Source organism: Vipera ursinii, assembly GCF_947247035.1.
Source record: "Vipera ursinii genome assembly, chromosome: 2".
Taxonomy (NCBI): domain Eukaryota; kingdom Metazoa; phylum Chordata; class Lepidosauria; order Squamata; family Viperidae; genus Vipera; species Vipera ursinii.
In genome coordinates, this window is record NC_139513.1 from 93,410,388 (window position 1) to 93,432,779 (window position 22,392).

The 22,392-nt window shown below is 38.6% G+C and overlaps 1 protein-coding gene across 2 annotated transcripts in view; it reads left to right on the plus strand.

Moving 5' to 3' along the window:
* Window positions 1–22,392, plus strand: part of SH3RF2 (SH3 domain containing ring finger 2) — a 110,070-nt gene that overhangs the window by 78,315 nt on the left and 9,363 nt on the right. For both annotated transcript variants that reach the window (XM_083357034.1, XM_083357035.1), the window contains exons 6-8: window positions 7,708–7,802; window positions 8,771–8,941; window positions 21,409–21,623. In XM_083357034.1, coding sequence (XP_083213160.1) covers window positions 7,708–7,802; window positions 8,771–8,941; window positions 21,409–21,623 — 481 coding nt within the window. The remainder of the gene's footprint in view (window positions 1–7,707; window positions 7,803–8,770; window positions 8,942–21,408; window positions 21,624–22,392) is intronic.

Sequence of the window (22,392 nt, forward strand, 5' to 3'; positions counted from 1 at the left end):
ATGGGCGTGACTGGATCTCCTCCTGACCCACGCGGATACTGCTCCAGGTGCTCCCCCTGTGTCCCGTTGTGATGTCGAGCCCGAGGGACTTGACAGAATGTATATACATCACAAAATAATGTTAAAGGTTTATGAACTTGTAGGACCATATAACTAGGGGTCCTGCATGTGGTCTGTGGGCCACAGGTTGGACACATCTGCTTTAGAGACTGTAGTGGCTTTTTCTGTGACTTCTCCCCTCTTCCACTAGGAGTACGTCCTTTTTATTTTCTTCAGGTTTTTCCATATTGTCACTATGTTGTTTTTGCATTGCATAAAACTAGGACAGGGAACTTTATGATTCATGTGTTTATGTAATCAAACATTCCTTCTTTCTCAGACTTTAGAACACCTGCCTAATTTCAAACAGCTTGTGTTATCCTTCAGTAAAATTCTACTCGGTTGAGATGACTGAATGCCTTGCAAAGGGACTGCTAAAAAGAGGAAAAATCATCATGTCATTAGCAAATTCTCTCTTGTATTAATGTGGACAGAAGGTTAAAGGGGTAGGTTTGCAGTTGCAAACATGTGCAAAAACACAATGAGGGAGGGCTTGGGCTGGACAGCCAGGATGATTGCTGACTGATCAATTTGGGATACCTTGAGCTCAATCATTTGATTGAGGATAGGTTCCTCAGTTTTTGACACAGATATATTGTGGTATTTCCTACCTAGTGCAGGATGTGTAAAACAATAGTATGCGTGTTACTGTGTGTTCCAAAATGGCCCAGCTTGCACAAAATTAATCTAATTACATTTTCCCCATATCAGTAGGTTTTTGTACTATTGCAAAATTCTTATCTGAAAAAGTCTTTTCCCACGGTAATTTCTGTGATAATTTAACTGGGTTTTATAGATTGCACAATGTAATATAAATAGTGACTAATCGACTGTCTCTTATAATTCATGCACCTTGAGGACAGTAAAATACTGTTTACTTTTCTCCATGTAACTCAGTGAGTCTATCTAGAACTAATCTATCCATATGAATGCAAGGTTTTCTCTAGAGTTTCCTAAAATTTGGTTTGCAATCAGAATAAAAGCTTGGGAGTTGCACACTTCAGTCACATCAGAAAGGAATCAGGTTGAAGGAGATTGATCTAGGCTGTGTCTAGATTCCTGCAGTCATTGTAAATAGAAATTAAACCAAAATTTGTTCTTGTACATATAAAAGAAATTCATGGATATACCTTATATGCAATATTAATCCCATTTAACTAGTTTTGCCTGGTTTGTTTTTGGAATGATATCAGTTCCAATAAGATTTACACCCTCGGAAGACCAGCAAAATACAAGAGATATTGACAATGACATTTTGTGTATGGTAAACAGATACAAAATGAATGACCACCATCTGGACAATGCCTCCTGAAATATTCAGTCCTTTAATTCTTCATAAAGATTATTTTTGTATTATCAGGGTTCTTTGATAATTATTTTAACATGGGAAAATATCTGCCTCTTTGCCATCAACATCTAAGCTCTTTCTGGATCGTGTATATCCAAATTTCTATTTCATAACATAAACTTTAGGAAGAAGCAGTTGAGGAATGGGTAGCAAAGGATTGCCTCTTCTTTTTAGCAACTGTGTAGCTGAAGGCACAGTAGACAGTCAGGAATTTAAGATAATAGATGTGTGGGAATTTACATGCCTTAACCCCCCCCCCCTCCCCATCAATTATAAAATGCATTACAAAGGAAACAAGTGTGGACTGCTAGATCGGGGTAGGCTAGCTTGCCAAACCAAACAGCAATTTGTAAGGCATTAGGATTTCTGTTCTTGACACAAGGGTGGTGAAGGAGGTGAAAATCTATTAGAGATGGAGAAAGGGAGGACAGCTGGAGCTGTTTTTCTATCATCTTGGTCACAGTAACTATCACTGTCTGGGACCTCCTATGAAAGTGCTCATTAATTTCAAGCTAGGATGGGAAAGACAAAACAAGAAAAACAGGACCTTCAGTTTTTGATGAAAAGGATGTGTTGGCAAAGAATATATGTCCTCAACAAAAGACAGTCATATAGGAGATTCCAGCTGGATCCCTTCCTTCCTTCCTTCCTTCCTTCCTTCCTTCCTTCCTTCCTTCCTTCCTTCCTTCCTTCCTTCCTTCCCACAGATAGGGAATTTAACTCCTACTGGTCCTAGCCATCATGATCTAAGGTGAGAGAAGCTATGACTTGCACTTCATCTACTACAGCCTTTGGGGGCACTCAAATGTCCCCCTTTCCAAACATGCCAAAAACATTGAGCTGGATTTTACCCATTCAAACTCCTAAATGTCTTTCAAAAAAATCAACCCCGTCCCTGTCCATTGTAGAGTTCAGCTTTTGGCATGCTACACCAAGCCTGAGGAAGCCATTAAACCGATGTGAATTGTACATTCTTAATTGAAAAGCCACCACCCTTGATTTAAATACTTAGCTTTCCTTCTTCCTCATAACTTCAACTTAGAATTTATTTTATTTTGTTTTGTTTTGTTTTATTTCATTTTATTTATTTTATTTTTAAAATTTATTGGCCGCCCATCTTACCATAGGGTAATTCTGGGTGGTTTACAGTTACATTTATAGTTAAAACATAAAAAGTTAAAATCAAATGTTAAAACCAAGGACACATGGGGAGGGCAGGGGCAGGGTGAAGGGGAGGTGGGATTTGTTATTACTCAGTCAACCACCTCCATTGCACTGTGCCCCCACTGGGCCCCAAGCTGACTGGCACAGCCACATCTTTAGGCCCTTGTGAAAAGATAGGAGGATTGGGGCCAAGCTCACATTGGATTATTGATTTTAAAAGATGATTGAATAAACCTATACTGTAGTCAGAAATATAACTATTTATCTATGATCTAGGTCAGGAGTGTCAACTGCCTGCCTGCAGGCTGGATGTTTCACGCGAAAGCCACTTCCACCTTAGTTCCGGCAAGGAGGGAAAATTGCGATACGTCATGACATGTCATGTGACACAGTGAGTTTGACACCCCCTATCTAGGTTATGAAAATTTAATAATAATAATAATAATAATAATAATAATAATAATAATAATAATAATAATAATAATAATAAGAAGAAGAAGAAGAAGAAGAAGAAGAAGAAGAAGAAGAAGAAGAAGAAGAAGAAGAAGAAGAAGAAGAAGAAGAAGAAGAAGAAGTAGTAGTTGGAAGGGACCTTGGAGGTCATCTAGTCCAACCCCCTGCTCAGGCAGGAAACCTTATACCATTTCAGACAAATGGCTGGCCAGTTTCTTCTTAAAAACTTCCAGTGTTGGAGCATTCTCCACTTCTGGAGGCAAGTTGTTCGACTGGTTAATTGTTCTCACTGTCAGGAAGTTTCTCCTTAGTTCTAGGTTGCTTCTCTCCTTGACTAGTTTCCATCGGTTGCTTCTTGTCCTGCTTTCAGGTGCTTTGGAGAATAGCTTGACTCCCTCTTCTTTGTGGCAGCCCCTGAGATATTGGAACACTGCTATCACGTCAACCCTCACCCTTCTCTTCATTAAACTACACATACCCAATTCCAGCAACCGTTCCCTATATGTTTTAGCCTCCAGTCCCCAATCATCTTTGTTGTTGTTCTCCGTACTTTTTCTAGAGTCTCGACATCTTTTTTACATCGTGGTGACCAAAACTGGATGCAGTATTCCAGGTGTGGCCTTACTAAGGCATTGTAAAGTATCTATCTATCTATCTATCTATCTATCTATCTATCTATCTATCTACCTACCTACCTACCTACCTACCTATCATTCATACAGCTCTGGGTGCCTCCCAATCAATGGTTTTGCAATATCAGACAAGTACATTGGATCTTTGTTCATGGCAGCTAGTAAACACTCAGCAAGACAGAAGAATTGTGACTCATTGCAAATATATTTTTATTTTCCTGTTAAAAACGTAGTAGTCGCTGAATTCTGGAAGGTTTTTTTTTCCAACCAAGAATAACTTTGCAGTTATTATTTAAAACAATCAAAGTGTACAATCTAAACCTTTTCCTTTCCCTTTTCTGTAATATTTTGCACAGAAGAAAAGGCAGAGGTTAATGAAATTTGGATTGTAAACTCCTTGGTCTCTCTGCATTGTGAATGTTTTATTCTGATGTGCCCTCGAAACTGATGGTGCTGATATAAATAACTGTATCCATATCAAAATGAAATTTTATTTCAGGCAGAGTAGAAGAAACAGAGATTTGTCAAAATGTCAGACATCTATTCAGAAAACCTTTCGCCTATATTTGTATTAAAATACACAGCATTCAAAATGTTATCCTTGTTTTATTTGTATGACGATATAGCAGTGGAGAACATAGTGATTTTTTTAAGGAAAAATTCTTTTTGGGGGAAGGGTTAAAGCCATGGAAGATTGGCTTACAGGCTTTCAGAAAAATCTTAACAATTTTGAAATTAGAGGGTCTTATCAAAAGAACTCTTTAATAACAAGGGGCATCACGTTTCATTTCCAATGTAGCTTCAAACAAACAAACAAATGAAATTGGGTACAATTTCATCCATGTTAAACGACTACAAAAACAGTTGGGGCATTTAATTCAGATTGATACTATTACATTGGAAGAGAAGATTGAACTACACAGATACTGGGAAAGAGAAAAAAATATTTTCCCAGTTGAATGGCCCCAAGCTGTCATTTGTCCTATGCATATAGCAACACCATGTTGAGTGCAAAATGAACCAGAGAGCTACCTTAACCATAGGGAAATTAGTGATAGGTTTACTATGCACAGTACACAAAATAAAGAAATTCAAAAACACATAATCAGTAAACCCGCTGACTTGAAGTTTAAAAGGATTAACTAAATTCATGGGGAATAGGCCTCTCAACAGCTAATAATTCAGGATTCTTACATTTAACATTAGCTATTAAACCCAAGTAGACATTTTTATGAGATTATGCAGCTGTTTTCAGAAGTGTTGCCAAAACCCTCCCCATCTCATGCTGCATGCTTTGTTCACATGGCGAGTATTTCATGGTGCCAGTATATAATGTGCCAGCATTTTTCCATCTGTTCATGTGCATATATAGATGCTGGATTCAGCACGATGGCCAACAGCAAAATGTACTTTCCAAAAGCAGCCAGAATAATAGCAAAGGCTACATAGTGGTTACCAGCAGAAGCAAGTGCCAATTTACAGAAAGGGAAACCAAAGAGCTGCATCAGGAAGAGGTGGTTTTTGTTTTTTTTTTCCAGGCAGATGCTTAGGTTGTCTAGGAAAAACAAAGCAAATGATTTAGTTTCATTTTTAGTGACTAATAACAGGAAAGAGACAGGTGATTTTTTTTTCTGACACTGGAGATAATAATATTTGAATCAGCCTTTGAATTTAAGAACGGTTTTCAATTCACTTCTTTAGTTTAGATAATGCCCAGTAGATAATTAGGCATCCATGACATAAGACCATATTTTCCACTATACAAGAGAAAGAGAATTCCAATGTGTCTATGACAACCCCAAAAGTACAATGAATATTCAGAAAGCTATCCAAATATACTGCAAGACCTATTTGCTTTCAAAGTCAAGCAAACTATCCAGTAACAGAAATCCACAAAAAGTTCCATCCTGACAAGTATTTCTAGAAATCTTGTTTAACAAATTCATTCATATACAAAGTTTCTGCCCGGTCTAAATAATGCCATACTTACCAAAATGAATAAGTAGATATAATAACTGCTCCGGTCACAGTTGATTTGCTGAAAACAAGTATGTAAATTTCCTTCTAGAATTCCAGAAATTCACTACAATATTGAAAACCATCCTAGAGTCATGAAATCATCTTTTGAGCAGGTTTTATAACGTAACATACGCTGGGCAGCCCACATTCATAGGGTCAGTAATAACTGAAGTCCAATTTTTGCTGTAAACTAAACTTTCATATTTTTTTTCTTCTGTTCATTTGTGTCCAATTCTTGGAGACTGCCTGGACAAGTCCCTGCAGTTTTCTTGGAAAGGTTTTTCAGACCTGCTTTGCCATTGCCTGCTTCCTAGGGTTGAAAAGGAGTGATTAGCCGTACTTACCCAGCCAGCTTTCACGTCTAAGGCAGGACTAAAGTTCATGAGCTCCCAATTTCTAAACTGGTGTCTTAATTGTTTTGAGTGTAAAATTGGCTCTCTAACTAAGCTTACTGTCTATCAATATGATTGCCTGTTATAGCATTTACAAGCAGAGCTCTCTGTTCTTATGAGCTTGCAAATTATAGTACAGTGTTTTCACCTGGTTTGCAAACTGCAGCGAATCAATTATTCATCACAATTATCTAACCGTGGTTTATTGAATATACCACAACTGGTTAAGTTCACACCACTTGCTTAGCCAGAACCAAGCAGATCAGCTCAGATGGGTTTGTACAGCATGCTGAATTCTTAATGAGGGTTTGCAAATCACAGTTGTTGCACTTCTCTAAAGTAAAATCAACAGAAACTGAGAGGTGAGTTAATGAGCGATATATATTTATATGTAGCTGCTTTTGTTTTTGTTAGGGCAAAAGTTTGGAAAATTGCATGGTATTATGTTCTTAAAAATGATAACGGCAGCAAGACTTCTGTATCAGATGAAAATTACAATGGAAGAATAAAGCTGTTATTCTATCCTTGTCTTTGATGGAGCTAGCTGGGGTGGTGAAACTGATGGCTCTGAAAGACATTGGCTAAATTCAATACAGTTGGAAATCCCTTTTGGATTTTTTTGCGTGAATCAGAAAAAAACAAAATCATGACATATGGATTTGAATTTAAGTAATATTTATAGATTATAAAAAATGGAGGTTACATTGTAATTGCAGAGCAAGAGCTGAACAAGTTTTATTTATATCTGTTTTAAAAGAAGTCAGAAATCAGATGTTTGTATTTTTGTTTCGATATTTTTTTTATTTTGTTATATATCTGCCAGTTCTGTCCATTTTCTGTCCTCTTTTCTATTCCCTCTCTTGACTACTGATTTTCTGTGAGTTTCTTTATTTAAAACCTTAATAATTTTATATAAACCAATCAAAGCAGTGTGTGCCATTACACGAAGAATTATTATTATTTTTTAAAAAGCAAAGTTAAAGTAAATGACTAGCCCAGTGTTTCTCCACCTTTGTACCTTGAAGATGTCTTAAGACACCTTAGGAGGCTTCTTTGGCACCTTTAAAAAAAAACAACTTTAAAATGGGGGGGAGGCTAAGACGTATGACCCAGAAAGTTCCAGAAGTCCTTGGAGGTACTGAGGTATGGCCTTGGGGACCATCGCAGATAATCCAGGAGTTGCCCACTTATATTAAATAAATATCTATAAAAGAATAGAACTAAAACACAGAGCCCAGTTGTAAGCAAGTACTGTTTATCCAATACACAAAGGTTTATTCAATATATTGGAGTCACTGATGTGCTTAATAACCACATCATCTCCAGTAGTGTTCTATATACTGAGCAGAATAGGTGAAGGATACCATATATGAAGTCTTGCAGGGAGATACATCTTTGGGGTGGCCTGCTTATTCTGCTTCAGTTCCAATCTGCAGAGGTGATAACATGTTTAAAGTTCCTTGGAGACATCTGACTATAGCTTCAACTAGGGTGAACCAATTCTGCCAGCCCTTTGAAGGACATTCGTTTTTACTTTCATAGCATCCTGTTGAAGGAAACTAAAAGGGCTTTCCTTTGAATATTATTTCTTCTTTTCCAGATCAGCCCTTCCTGCTACGTGGAACCTGAATCCATGGGGCATTCTACAGCCATTGTCAGTCTTCCCCACTTACAGCAACATCTGTCTTTGAATATGTACGTACATATAATCCTCATTAATTTCTTAAGGATAACGCTTTTGTGGGGCCAGAAGATGCTATTGCCTAGCAATTACAGCACATGGTCTGGAATGAAGGTTGGGCCAAAATGCCCTAGAATGAGAATAACCAGAAGGAATTGAAAAAAAATAAACCCGTGAATTCCCTTTCCATAAGTATGCTATGCTAGTATTTTGTTAAAACTGAGATAAACATCATTCTAGAATTACTCTACCTTTATGTGTTAAATTAGCTTCCAAGCACCTGACAAGAAAAATAAAGCTCACTGTCAGAAGAGACAGAACTTTTTAATTTAAATGAAGAATCATTAGGAACAGCATGTGACTATTATGCCTTTTAAGCTACAGGTTCCACAAAATTCTGACACTGTTTGCTGGAGCAGCTAATTACTACAATGTCATGTGTCAAAGAAATACTTGGATTTGGATGACAGATCTAAAACCCAAAAAAGCTGATGCTGAATCTTAATGTGTAATTTCCTGATGCTAATAAACAGTGCAATTATTCTGCGTTCAAAGGGAGATGATCTTTTTTGTCTGCAAGTATATGGGTGTTTAACTCCTCTTGTTCCAGTCTGTGTTTTTCTTTTTCCAACCTGGGATCCTAGCCCAAAGCTTAATCTTGAATTGAATACATCAAGCTGATTACACCAACCCACTTAGAAATGTCCTACATACTGCTAAGGGATCCATTTGGCATTCTTGAAAAGTTGTCTCTTCTTAAATCTGATACAGTATTCACCAGAACATTCCAGATGGTGTAACAGAAGTGTTACATAAAGAAGCTTCAGATGCGCTGCTCTGGTTTAGTACAAGGCACAACAGCAGCTCCTTGTGTGGCCTGAAAGCAGAGTGTTGTGTCATAGCCTCATTATGTTGCATAAATGAAACTATTTTTTTTTAACCAGTGCCTGCTGCTTTACTTTCATTCCTTACGTTTCAATAGGTCCGTCGCTTTGCACTCCTATACAGCTCACAGCCCGGAGGAACTCAACCTGCAAAAAGGGGAAGGCATTCGTGTTTTGGGGAAATACCGTGAAGGTTGGCTGAAAGGAATGTCACTGATCACAGGAAAAGTCGGAATCTTCCCCAGCAATTATGTTGCTCCATTTTTCAGGTTTGACCTTTGATATTTATAGATTAAGAGATGTAGTTGAAAGGAGCAGAAATATCTGGAGAGGGATTCTTCCATAGCAGGGGGGGGGAAATGCCACTAGGGGGCTTGAATTAGTTTAAGATGAACAAATAAGTTTGGGTGATAGTGCTGCCTACATAAATTTAGCTCCTGGTGACATGTAACCTTAATGCATCTGCCTAGAACTATTTTGGCCAAAAAGAAACAAAAATCAGCTTTGACTTCTAAGTCCCCCCCCCCGCTTTTTTTCTGGATCTGGAAAATAGTTATATATTGTAACTCCTAATCATAATATGTGTTTTCCCTTTCCTGTAACATAAACGTTGAACTACAGTACCTAAAAATAATATTTTGTAACTACATGGGAGTGAACAAATCAGTAAGAACTAGTACGTAGGTAGTACAAGCATACTGTACTTGTATATAATGGCCAGATGCATAAATTTCTATAAAGAATTTGTATAAAACGGTCACAGGCCAGTTTGTATGATACTGAAATACCACCCTACAGCTTGGTCTTCTTGCTATCCTGGATTCTCTTTTATTTTATTTTTAATTAATAGCTTATCATTGGTACTATACATATAATTACTTGTTCAAAGGGATAATTACATCAAAGCTATTCATTTACTAATTGAAACAATATATTTGCTACAAAATGTTGTAGTAGATCAACACAAGGCCACAGAAGGACTAATTTGTTTTTGTTTCTGTGCATGCAAATAAACAGGCGTTAAGGTCTCAGGATACCACAGTGAAAAACTGATCCAGGAGCAGGCATCCACAGTCAATGAATCTTTTTGCAACATTTGCTATGAAGTGTTTTGTGTGTGTGTGTGTGTGGTTGATTAAACATTAGGAAAACCTTTTAACAAAAACTTTTAAGATACCTTAAAAATTAACAAATTTCTTACACCACAAACTGGAGTAGATTATAGCACATTTCCTTAAATGCGTGAATTACTGTCATGGTTGAGCAATGCTCAGGACAGATCTCAAGGCAATCCTTGGGGGTAGAAGTGGCATTACAATTATTTCAGTCCAAAAGGTGAAATAGTAAATTACTATTATCTTTTATAAGATTGCAAGTTTTCATAATACCTGTAGAAACTCCCACAAAGGCTTCATTAACCTGGCCATTATTTATACTTTTGAAACACTTATTTTTTAAAATGAAGCATATTTATTGTTTAAGCCATTCAGGGACATCTAAGCTAAATAACCAGAACACTCAGTAAGAACTATTATATTTATGGAAATGAATACACCACTTTTCCCCATGAAAACTAGACCTTGACTATCTTCTCTAACTATCATCTCTAACTAACTATCTTATGATTTCTTTTCAAACTCCTGTCCCCTAGAATCTCCAGTAGAAAGCAGTGAGAGTAAGGAATATCAAAAAGGTGATAAAAATGGAAAAGAAATAAAAAAAAACGGGAAGAGAGAGAGGAGAAGTAACTTGTTTATGTCCAAGCCTTGTTTACAATATCCAAAGTATTAAGAGTTAGTTACAAAAACTGGTCCATCAAGTCCAATTAGTTATTTTGCTTACATAAGAGCCTTCATGTTCAGAGATAACTTATTTCTGCATTCTGTATTGTAAGCAACTGTGCATGCTGAAATAAGCAAAAAGTCGAGGTATAAATTCAACAATAAATAAATAAAATATATTAGATCAAGATGGATGAACCATCTGGGAATTATGTTGCTTTCATGTTATAGCCTTCTGAGAGGTATAGTATCTGGCTGTAAAAATGGTTTCTCAATTAAATTGAGTGAGTCCCATCTAGTACAGCATATGCATCTAAACTTTTTATTTCCTTCCTTACTTAGTTATTTACCTTACTTACAGTATTTTATACCCTATATTGCTTGCTCTCTAAGGACTCTCAGTTGCTTACAAAATTGTACATAAAATCACTAAATAATTAAGTTCAAACATAACTACATAAGCGTGTTAATGTCCATATGATGCAATCATGTTTAGTTCCGGAAATCATAAATACTTAACAATAATTAAAAGCTTTGCAGAAAAGCTTGCCTTTCTGAGTTTCATCAGGGACAGGGCTATTAAGATCTCTGGGAGCAAGCTATTCCACAAGACTGGAGCATAAACTAAAGCACACCCCCTCTAGTTTTACAGGGAATGGGAATCAATATCTCAACTCTCAACAAAAGCACCAGATCCATTCTCCCTAAATTAGCTGAAACAAAAATCAAAGCAAACTTAATGAACACAGAGGCTTTTATCTTTTAGGTTACTCTGAGTTAACAGAGCCTAGTGGTGAGGCTAAGTAGGAATAATAAAACATCTACAAAACTGCATGTTCCCCACCCTTTAGTTGGACTATTGAGACAATAAAAATGTATTTTCTACACAGTTTTATTTCACCAGAGAAAACTATTCTTACAATAGTTTTATAATTTAGAGATTTCTCTCATCTTTGGCAGTTCTGAAAAATTAACTCTTGAGTTGTTGTAGTTTCTTGTTGCATATATTTAAGTTAGATATGGATGTATAGGTGGCAATATGCCTGAGATCCTGTATAAAGCTAAAGCTTTATATGTCATGGTTTTACATTGTGGTGTAACGGGCACAGGAAGATGGGACTCCATCTTCTGCATTTGATTTCGCTCCACTGGGGACCCTAAAAAGGGTCAAAAGTTGCCCTGAAGAGGTGATGGAGAAGGAGGGGACTCTCATTGATCGTGGGAGGGTGGCAGCCCTTCCATTTGATCCAAGGAAGCCCTCCAAACCGGCAGAGGAAAGACTTGCTACATTATTATTATTATTATTATTATTATTTATTTGATTTATATACCGCCCTTCTCCTTGGTAGGACTCAGGGCGGTTCACAGGGCACATATAAAAAACAAAAAACACTATACAAAAATTAAAAAGAATTAAACCCTTGCCCAATAAAACAGTAATACAGATTAAAAACAATTAAAAAACCCATAATCCCCATCAGGCCAGACCAGCTAATTCGAACAGATGGGTCTTCAGGCCCCGACGGAAAGTTCGAAGGTCTGGTGCCATCCGGAGCTCCACCGGCAACTGATTCCATAAAGCCGGGGCCCCCACAGAGAAGGCCCTCCCCCTGGGGGCCACCAGTCGACATTCCCTGACTGGCGGCACCCTGAGGAGGCCCTCTCTGTGGGAACGCACAGGGCGGAGGGGAGTCGATGCCGGCAGCAGGTGGTCCCTGAGGTAACCCGGACCCATGCCATGTAGGGCCTTAAAGATCGTAACCAACACCTTGAACCTCACCCGAAAGACAACTGGTAACCAATGCAGCTCGCGGAGCAAAGGTGTAACATGGGAGTACCGGGAAACTCCCAAGACAACTCTCGCGGCCGCATTCTGTACCAGTTGGAGCCTCCGGGTGGTCTTCAAGGGAAGCCCCATGTAGAGAGCATTACAGTAGTCAAGGCGAGAGGTCACGAGCGCATGAGTGACTGTACACAGGGCATCCCGGTTTAGATAGGGCCGCAACTGGCGCACCAGGCGAACCTGGGCGAAAGCCCCCCTAGTCACGGCCACTATATGCTCTTCCAAAGTAAGCCGCGAATCTAGAAGGACTCCCAAGTTGCGAGCCCTATCCACGGGGGGTAAGAGCTCACCCCCCATAGAAAGAGATGGAACATTTGGAATGTCCCGGGATGCCGGAATGCACAGCCACTCAGTCTTGTCAGGGTTGAGCTGAAGTCTGTTCCTCCCCATCCAGACCCGAACCGCCTCCAGGCAACGGGACATCACGGCGAGGGCATCACTGGGGTGGTTTGGGGTCGAAAAGAAAAGTTGGGTATCATCGGCATACTGATGATACCCAACTCCAAAACCACGAATGATCTCACCCAGCGGTTTCATATAGATGTTGAACAGGAGAGGCGAGAGAACCGACCCCTGAGGAACTCCACAAACGAGAGACCTAGGGGCCGATCTCTGCCCCCCTGCCAACACCGACTCCGAGCGTCCCAGGAGATAGGAGGAGAACCACTGAAGAACTGTGCCTCCCACTCCCAATCCCCTGAGACGCCGCAGCAAGATACCATGGTCGATGGTATCGAAAGCCGCTGAGAGGTCTAATAGGACTAGGATAGAGGAATGTCCCCTATCCCGCGCCCTCCAGAGATCATTCACCAGAGCGACCAATGCCGTCTCCGTGCTGTACCCGGGCCTGAAACCCGATTGGTAGGGGTCCAGATAATCCGCTTCATCCAGGACCAGAGGGAGCTGATGCGCCACCACACTCTCAACAACCTTCGCAAGAAAGCGAAGGTTGGAGACTGGACGAAAGTTGTTCAAAACGGCTGGGTCCAGGACAGGCTTCTTGAGGAGAGGTCTCACCACCGCCTCCTTCAAGACGGCGGGAAAATAACCCTCACTCAAAGAAGCAGATATAACCGCCTGGAACCAGCCTCGTGTCCTCTCCCTAGCTGCATAAACCAGCCAGGAAGGGCACGGGTCCAACAAACATGTGGAGGAGCTCAGCCTCCCCATAATCCTGTCCACTTCATCAGGGGTCACAGAATCAAACTCTTCCCAGATAACATTGACAAGACCGCCCGTGTCCTGATCGCCTGACTCTGCCCAGCTGGAGTCCAAACCGGTCCGAATCCGAGCGATTTTATCCGACAGATGATGACTAAATTCCTCGGCACGACCTTGCAAGGGATCCTCTCTCACCTCCTGATTGAGAAGTGAGCGAGTCACCCTAAACAAGGCGGCCGGGCGATTATCTGCGGACGCGATGAGGGTGGAGAAGTAATTACACCTCGCCACCCTCATCGCTGCGAGATAAGACCTAATATAGGTTCTTAACCGCAATCGGTCGGGTTCGGATCGGCTAGACCTCCAGCAGCTCTCTAGGCCCCGTTTCCGGCGCTTCATCTCCCGGAGCTCCGCGGAAAACCATGGAGCTCGCTGGGATCTGCGCCGGGTCAGGGGCCGCAAGGGTACAACCCGGTCAAGTGCCTCAGTGGCTGCCCTTCCCCAGGCTTCCACTAAGGCATCAGCCGAGCAGTGAGCAGTGGAGGCAGGTTCATGTGGCCAGTCAGATGCTGCTGACAACTGAAGAAAATAAGCATTAACCAGCAACTTTCAAGCAACGTGGATGGAACTGAGTGAGACTCTATGCTATCTTTATGACTTTAAGACTTTTGCCTGGGAAAAAACCACCCAAAGCAAAGAATCCTCCACAATGAGAGAGGGCAGGGGAATTTCCATCCCATTTCCTCAGGAAAAAAAAAGCAGCGAATTAATTGCTTGGGGGAAAATAGAGAAAATTACAAGATTAATTTGGAAGCAATACACACATATAACTTAGAAATTTGGGGACTAAAAGTGCTTTTGAGATTTATTTATTTTTTAAGAGAGACTTAAAAAGCTTGTAATATAAATTTGAATGTAAAAAACTGGAAGACGGACTCAACAACATCTAGTGGCAAACTACAGCACTACAATTTATTATGCCTAAAGGAAACTTGGCTGGAAGCCCAGACTCAGATAACAAAGTTTTCAGAAACTTTCACTTTTGAAGACTGCAGCTGGGAAAGGGGGGAGGGGAACCACTTGTGCTGCTTATCTGTGTGGCAGAAACAATAAACTATTTTGAAACTGGCCTGCCTGGACTATAAATATACATATTAACTGACTTTTAGAGCTGTGTCATGGAGCTATTTCCCTATAGAAGAAACATGCATTATTGATTGAGATGATGGAATACTTTGGACTATAAACCTTTGATTGATGATCAATTTTTAATTGCTCTTCTCTCTCTGGACAAAAAGGATGTGTTTTTCATTGGACAGAAAAATTTGAATAATTCAAAAATTATATTTGCTGAGGGGAGGCTTAAGGATGGACTGATAGGCTGGCTGGATAATTAGGAGTTCAAATGACAATTGACTGAAAAATTTTAAATCCCTAAATAGATTGGACTATAAAGACTACATACAAAAACAAAATGGATGTTCCATACTTAGCTTCAAATGGTAAAAAAACATCCCTAACACCTGTCCCCAAAGTCCCCAGCTTGACATACCAAGAAGAAAATGTTGATGAATTTCAGAAAGAAATTATTTCTATGTTAAAATCAATACAAGAGACAATTGCCTTAGCTCATGATGAGACTAAAAACAACACAAAGGAGATAAAAGAACAATTCTTTAATCTAAATCTACAAACTCAGAAAATGACTACAAAGAAGGAACTAGCAACCCAGAAAATAGAAGGAAAATCAAAGGACACAGCTCCAAAGTTGGAGGATCTTAAGGAACTAAACAGACTCAGACAAATGAAGAATTGGAAGACGTAGTGATAATATCGGAAATGGAAAAGATATCTTACCTGTCACGATCTCAGAACATACTTGAGGATAAGAAAGAGCTGATTGAATGAAAGATAGAGCTATTAGGAGAATTGTGGAAAACTGGAGAAGGAGGGAGGCTGATTAATGAATATCAATGGGCTTAGCATCCTTCCAAAAATACTTTAATCAAATTGTCTTTCTTATTCCAAACAAAATAGAGGAAGAATTACTTGATGATTCAAATGCATTGACTTGGAAAGTTAGTTGGCCAAGGAAGAAAGCTAGACTGAGACTGAAGGAAATAGAGGTTTTGCCCCATTAGATGGGATATTATACTATTAAGCAGATGTTTGATAGAAGTATTATTATAAGTAGACAGATACGATTTATAACTAGAATATTATATTTTGGTATGAGAAGGGAAATATGAAAATGCTAAGAGGGTTTGAATAAGGGAACGTTTTGGTTACCCAAATATAACATTATGAGAAATTATAAGCGATAGAGACATTTTGAACACTGATGGGAAATTAAAAAAATTTAAAAAGCTGGAAAAACAGGATATTAATTGAACAAATCGATATTAAGTGCAAACGCAATTAAGATATATTTTGGTTAGAAAAGACATTTTAAACTCACATTATTGATATTATTAGGAAAATGTAACAAAGATGTTGTTATTCAACTGTATATATATTAACAACAATAAGAATTGTATTTGCCTAATGTGGGAAAATGTGTACTACTGGAAGAAGAGAGGAACATTGGATGGTGTAATATTGGGCCGAGATTAAAGAAGTTAATATGTACCACTGAATTACTAATGGACCTGGGACAACACATTGTTTATTAAGTACTTATGATTGTAAATATAGAAAATTAATAAAATATTTATATATAAAAATAGAGCTAAAGCTGAAGCTGCAGCTGAAGACCTGTGGAGATAAATTCTCTAATGCCCTAAATATATTCTGTTTCATATGAAATCAGCTCAAAATAGCCTCTCTCCTGGAAATAGAAATGGTTAATCTCAGAATGCTTAGCAGGCCTGGCTATTCAGTAAAAAGTGAGTTACTGAAGCAAACAAGAATCACTTGGTTGAAATAAGTGGCCATAAAAATTGAATCAATAAAAATAAAATAATTCAAGGTAGTAAAGAAATATCTAGAAGAAACCCAAAGGTGCTTTTTCAAAAGGCAGCTGGACTTCGAAATGGCCCCAACGAGTCTCTAAAACAGACATGTCAAACTCGCAACATGTGGACACGGGTGGACACGGCATCTGTGTGATGTGTCCGGCCCGTAGGCCGGCAGATTGACACCCCAGCTCTAAAAGAATGCAAATGACCAGCTGTCTGCAAGGAATATAAATCCTTCCATTCCCCACCATCTGGTCAGAGCTGAAGAAACTTCTTCAAAGAAAAACAAGAAAGTCCAGTTGCCTCCTGAAAAAGCACCTTTGGGACAACCATGACCTGGATGACTGAGAATCTCCGCGGACATGTAGAAGAAACCTTGATGCAGGAACATCAAAGGTTGGAAAGATTTATTTTAATGAAGAAAATAATTGCAAAACAGCTTTGGAAGGAAAATCATGGCATTCTCCAGTTATACCACTCTGAATTTTCAGTTTACTCATTCGATGAGTTGCTTCCCAGTCTCAGCCTGTTCTTGAAAAGTGTCCTCTTAATCATCGTTAACTGAATAGTAAGACTATCTACCAGTAATCACCATTAGCTGAAAAGTAAAATATAATGTACTCAGCTATTTAGGGATGAGTAAAACTGAGCTCATCTTCCCTTAAATGCTTCAGCAAAGTTTTTGATGTTTTCTTTTAGATTTAGTGGGAAAAGCAAAATAGTTGAGCAAAATGTATGAGTCCAGATCTGAATTTGGGAATAGTTTTCTTCTGTCATTCTTTTAGAAATCAAAGCAATAATTTGCAAAGGAATATAAGTGGTCTTCCCAGCAATTTTGGTAAACTGTGTGTTCAGTTTATGGATAAAAGTCAGTTCGGACAAAGGTCAAGGCAATCTATTCTCACAATTTAGAGGTTCTTGATTTTAATCTCAAGCATGTCTGGATTTCAGCTCAGACATTCCCCTCTTCTTTTGTAAACTTTTCCTTAATGATAAGAGATCACTTGTCTATTTCCCCGCCAAGATGAAATTTATACACACAAATGCAAATGAACCAGTTATAAAATAAAATAAAATTAGAAATAGGTACAGGTTGAGAGCACCTTCTTAAATGAAAACAAAATCTGACCTTAAATGAAATGTGGCTTTCTTTAGTGCCTAGTCTCCTTAATCAGAATGGATAATAGTGGAAGAGAAAGGATATACGTGTTCATGATGCATCTCAACCATATTAGCTAGACAACAAATAAGTTTGAGTGGATCTCTCAAGCCCCTATAATCAGGGGTAGGCAACCTTGGCTCTTTTATGACTCGTGGACTTCAACTCCCAGAATTCCTGAGCCAGCATGGCTGGCTCAGGAATTCTGGGAGTTGAAGTCCACGAGTCATAAAAGAGCCAAGGTTGCCTACCCCTGCCCTATATTAATTTTGAGAGAGCAATGTGTCATTCTTCAAAATGGTGTTTCTTGAGATTATTATGTTATGTTTGGATAACTGAATATTGTAATCACTGAGCATTTGAACTGCGGGTAAACAGTGAAAAAAATGACAGGTTTTAGTCTGTAGTTTGAGATGTGGAATGCTCAAACAGCTACCTAACTAACCATGTTATTATTTTACGCATTTCTTCCCTTGTGTTTTATCATGTTAAATTGCTCAATTTAAACTGGAAACACCAAGGGCACTTTGGGCCCAGAATTATGTTTGCTGATATACGCTAAATTTCTTCCCAGTGAGGAAAGCCAGTTATTCTTCATTTTTCAGGCACATTTTATTATGACATGGCCTCCAATCACACCTTGGGGCCAGTTAAGTGAACAATCCAACACAGATCCCAGGAGATTGGAAGCAGTTTTATAAAGTACTTTACTTATGAACACTAATATTGTGCATCATCCTTTTGAAACAAGTTCATAATAAACTAACAACTTCAATATTGAGATGAATCATTGTCCCGTGATTAAACCATAATTTCTTTTGAAAGCAAAAACTAGTCATGGGAATGTTATTAGAATGGACTACAAAGTGATGTTTGTTTTTTTCTTTTCTCCCTGAGAAGAAGCACAAATGCTGCTGGTTTAAGTTCACAGCAAATCAGGACCACTTAGGTTATTAAAGCAACTGCTCATGCAGATATTGCTGGCATTTAAGAGCTCTGCAACCTTGTTGGCCTCATCAGGGGAAAAACATGAGCAAAGAAACAGTCACATTGGATTGCAACAATTTTGGAAGGAAAAAGAGGTGGACCCACAGTTGGAAAATAGAATTACAAGTAGGAAACAGAATAATTGATGGATTTTTGTCTTTCAAGATCACTGCTTTCTTGGTGCTTCATCAATAAGCTTTTTTAAGTATAAGCAGTAGATACAATGGTTTGTTTTTTGCCAATTGGGTGTCAGAGGTACAGTAGTGCTGGTTGTTGGGGGAGGGGGCGGTTTCACCTTAAAATTTTAACAATAAAGAATGCTCCTTTCAGGAATCAAGCCTAAATTGTTCATTCCTAATGCTTTTTTTTCTTGAAACCAAAGCTTAATTAACGTAGCTTTGTCAAAGCTCCCATTAGGGTTACATTAAAGAATCAAATACCAAATGGCATTAAGCTAGTCATAACTTTTATAATATACAACTGAAGATTGACTGAAGCTTGCTTATAGGAGACCCATTTCTATATTCAAGGAATGTGTTTGTCCCTTCCAAAGCTGTGTTCAAGCATAATTAAACTACCTCAGGCCTTGGGTAAAGGTTCTGATAGAAGTAGGTAGTATCTCCTGTAACTGTTTAAAATTAGATAGCTGAGCAGCTCTTCAGTTCTACCCACTGCCTTGAATATAAATAGTTCTTCCTCCAGAGGGATCTTCTTTTCAGTTATTAGCATATGTTCTGCTTGTGGGCCTTTAGAAACATTTATTGTTCCTACTACTACTAAAAAAAAAAAGTCGGTCTGTTTGGGTGAGTGATGGTCTATTTCCACAACCAGGCAAGATTTCGACTAATACCCTGTTTGTGCCTCTTTGTCTTTTGTTTCTGGCATGTTTGAAGCATCCCTGTCCTTACAGGTTTTTGCCTTAGGGACAATGTCCTCATGAAAATTGTGAGTTATGCTGAAGAACAGTTCTACACATGGTGATTTCACAAGCTCATTCTCCCTGACCATTTATTAACCCCTCCAAAGCTTACCACTCCCCATCACCAAATTGGTCCTTCTTTCTTATAGATAACTGTTGCAACTGAAGGCTCCGTCTCATGAAACTTTGAAACCCATTTTTGTCTAGTGAAAAAAATCTATCAGCTTTCCTTGTTATATTATTTTCTGGGAGACTGAATAAATTTTGCATCTGTTCCCATACACATTTCTCCATATAAACTAGAAAACATGAAATTAACTCTTTATATGTTTGCACATACTTATAATCTTTGCAACATTTTCCCACCACCGATTTCTATTTCCAAGTGATTTACTTGAGTAATGGACAATTTTGGTAATTCTGAATCATTACATAAATTGTCTATCCACAGTCACTATCCATCTCCCATCGCACATTCAAATACCTGCAGAACCACAGATACCTGTCCCATTACCCATTTCTACCCAGTCCAGTGGACAACTTTCCTTTAATTTTATAAGCGCATAGTGGGAAAAATAAATTGTACAAGTAGTTGCAGATTTTTCAGTGAGGAGCATTGCACCTGGCTTATAGGCTAAACAGAGGAAGAAACATTTGTATGAGGCAGTAGAGCAATAGTAGACTAAAGCCAAAAGCTAAAAATAAAAACACCTTAAAATATGATTAATTCAAATTAGCAGACTCGTCAGTCACAGAAGCATGCAAGCATTCCCATACAATGAATGTGTTTACCCTGCCAAAGGATTTATGCTGCTAATATTAACCAAAGTAGTTACTGCCTGTGGGGATAGGCCTGAATGGAACTGTATATTTCTGGATTTGATTTGTGCAAAATGTTTTGAATTTGAAAAGTTGAAACAGGCTGCTTTGATCTCTTAAGAAGTGATCTAATCTTATGCTGATAAAGATTCTCAGTCATTCAGGTAGAGTGGTCTGGAAGTTGAATCACAGCTACTGAACTTCTTGTTGTTGGTTCAAAATATTTTGCTGCTTATCCAAGTAGCTTCTTCAGATTGAACAAGTTGGTTATAGGACCCCATAGATGTCCTTCTAATCTGGATGGGCTTGTTAGGTGAGTAGGCAGAAAAATGTTGGTATATAAGTGTTCAAATTCCTAAATCCTTTACCTTAGGTGGGTCAGTAAGCCTATCAAGATTAGGTGAGAAATAAAACCTCTCTGGAGGACATATAGTTGCCATGATTCAACTTCCAGATCAGGGGTGTCAAACTGCTGGCCCACGAGCCAGATGCATCATCCCAAAACCGCGCCCACCCCATTGCCAGCAATGGAGAAAAAGCTCCGATATGTTGCGCAACATCACATGACGTCGCGAGTTTGACATGTCTGTTCTAGATGATGAAACCTTATCTTACTAGATACTTTTGAAAATAATCAAAACATTACTAGTAAGGTCAGAACCAAAGGGCTCACTTTCTGCGAGAGTCAGATGTTTCACATACCATAGTACTTCAAATATTCATAGTTGGGTAGAAGTAATTATAATAGGCATGAGCTATATATCATTAGAAGATGAGTCGTCATGTTTTAGTTTGCTTTGTAGAAATGCAGAACCTGCAACATTAACATTACAATTCTCAATGTCTGGAAGAGTAATGGGTGGCAAAAAAAAATCTTTTTAAAAAAATTAAATACAAGATTACAATAATCTGCAAGGATATTTCGGTTCAGAATGTACAAATGTTTGCTGAAGTGGGCTACCTGCATTTTGTTTTTACTTTTCTAATAAAAAAGTAAATAAAATTCCTGAATCTAAATTGTAACATATGTTTCCTATGTAATGACCTGAAAGGTATCTGCTTCTAATGAACCTCCTCTCTCCCTCTTCTTTTGCTCTCCCGAACAAACAGAAAATCCTCCAGCTTCTCGGATTCAAAGATGCCCTCCCTATATGCATGGACGTTATCCACTTCCTCACTTTCATCCCAGGGAAGCATCTCAGGAAACCATCTAGGGCAAAGCAGACCTTTAAAATCTCTGACTTCACCTGTGAGGAATCTCTCTTTGCCCAGCGCTTCAGGGCACACACCATCACTGAGAAGAGGACGGAGTAGCAATAAGAAGAGTAAGTCCTAGCATGAGAAACAAACAAGTGGACCTGTTCCCCAAAGGCAAAGATATGACTAGAAATCTTTAATTATACACTAAAACTCAGGATGGATGGACGTAGTAAACATAATAAGCTGGATCAGAAGTCAGCCCTACCAAAGGCAAGGATGTATTTATACAACGCCTGGAAGATCTAAAAAGTGCAGGAGGATCAAATGTTTAGACACTCTGTGGCAGATAAATTTTTATGAGGGGAGAAATCAAGTTAAAATTCTATGTCTCCCTGCTATGCTCAGGGTCTTTGTTTAGAGACTGAAAGGATAAAATAAGAAGTGTTGGCAGCCACTTTAAAAATCTGATACTATATAGTTCTCAGAAACTGAGGTCAGTGTTCAGTCTGAAACAATATTTATGTAGAATTACTGTAGAATTATGTTGGCAGAAAACATTTTGCTAGGTGCAAAAATGAGCTTAGAGGAAAATAGTAACCATTATTAGGCATCGTAATTGAACATGGTAGTTTATAGATCATTATATACATTTGTTTTAGAGCAAACAAAATGCTTAGCAGAATCCATTTGGTTCAGTCTTCATTCGTTCCAGATTAAATGCACAAAGGGTGTGAATGAGACTCTTATTAAGAACTTCTATCTATACACTTGTTTCTATTTGGGAATTGGTGGATTATTCAGGGGCCTTTGTATTGGCATCTGAACAGTAAAATACTCTCTTCTGCCTTCTTTATTCTTAATACTTTGGGCATTTGTCATTCATTTGGGCATTCT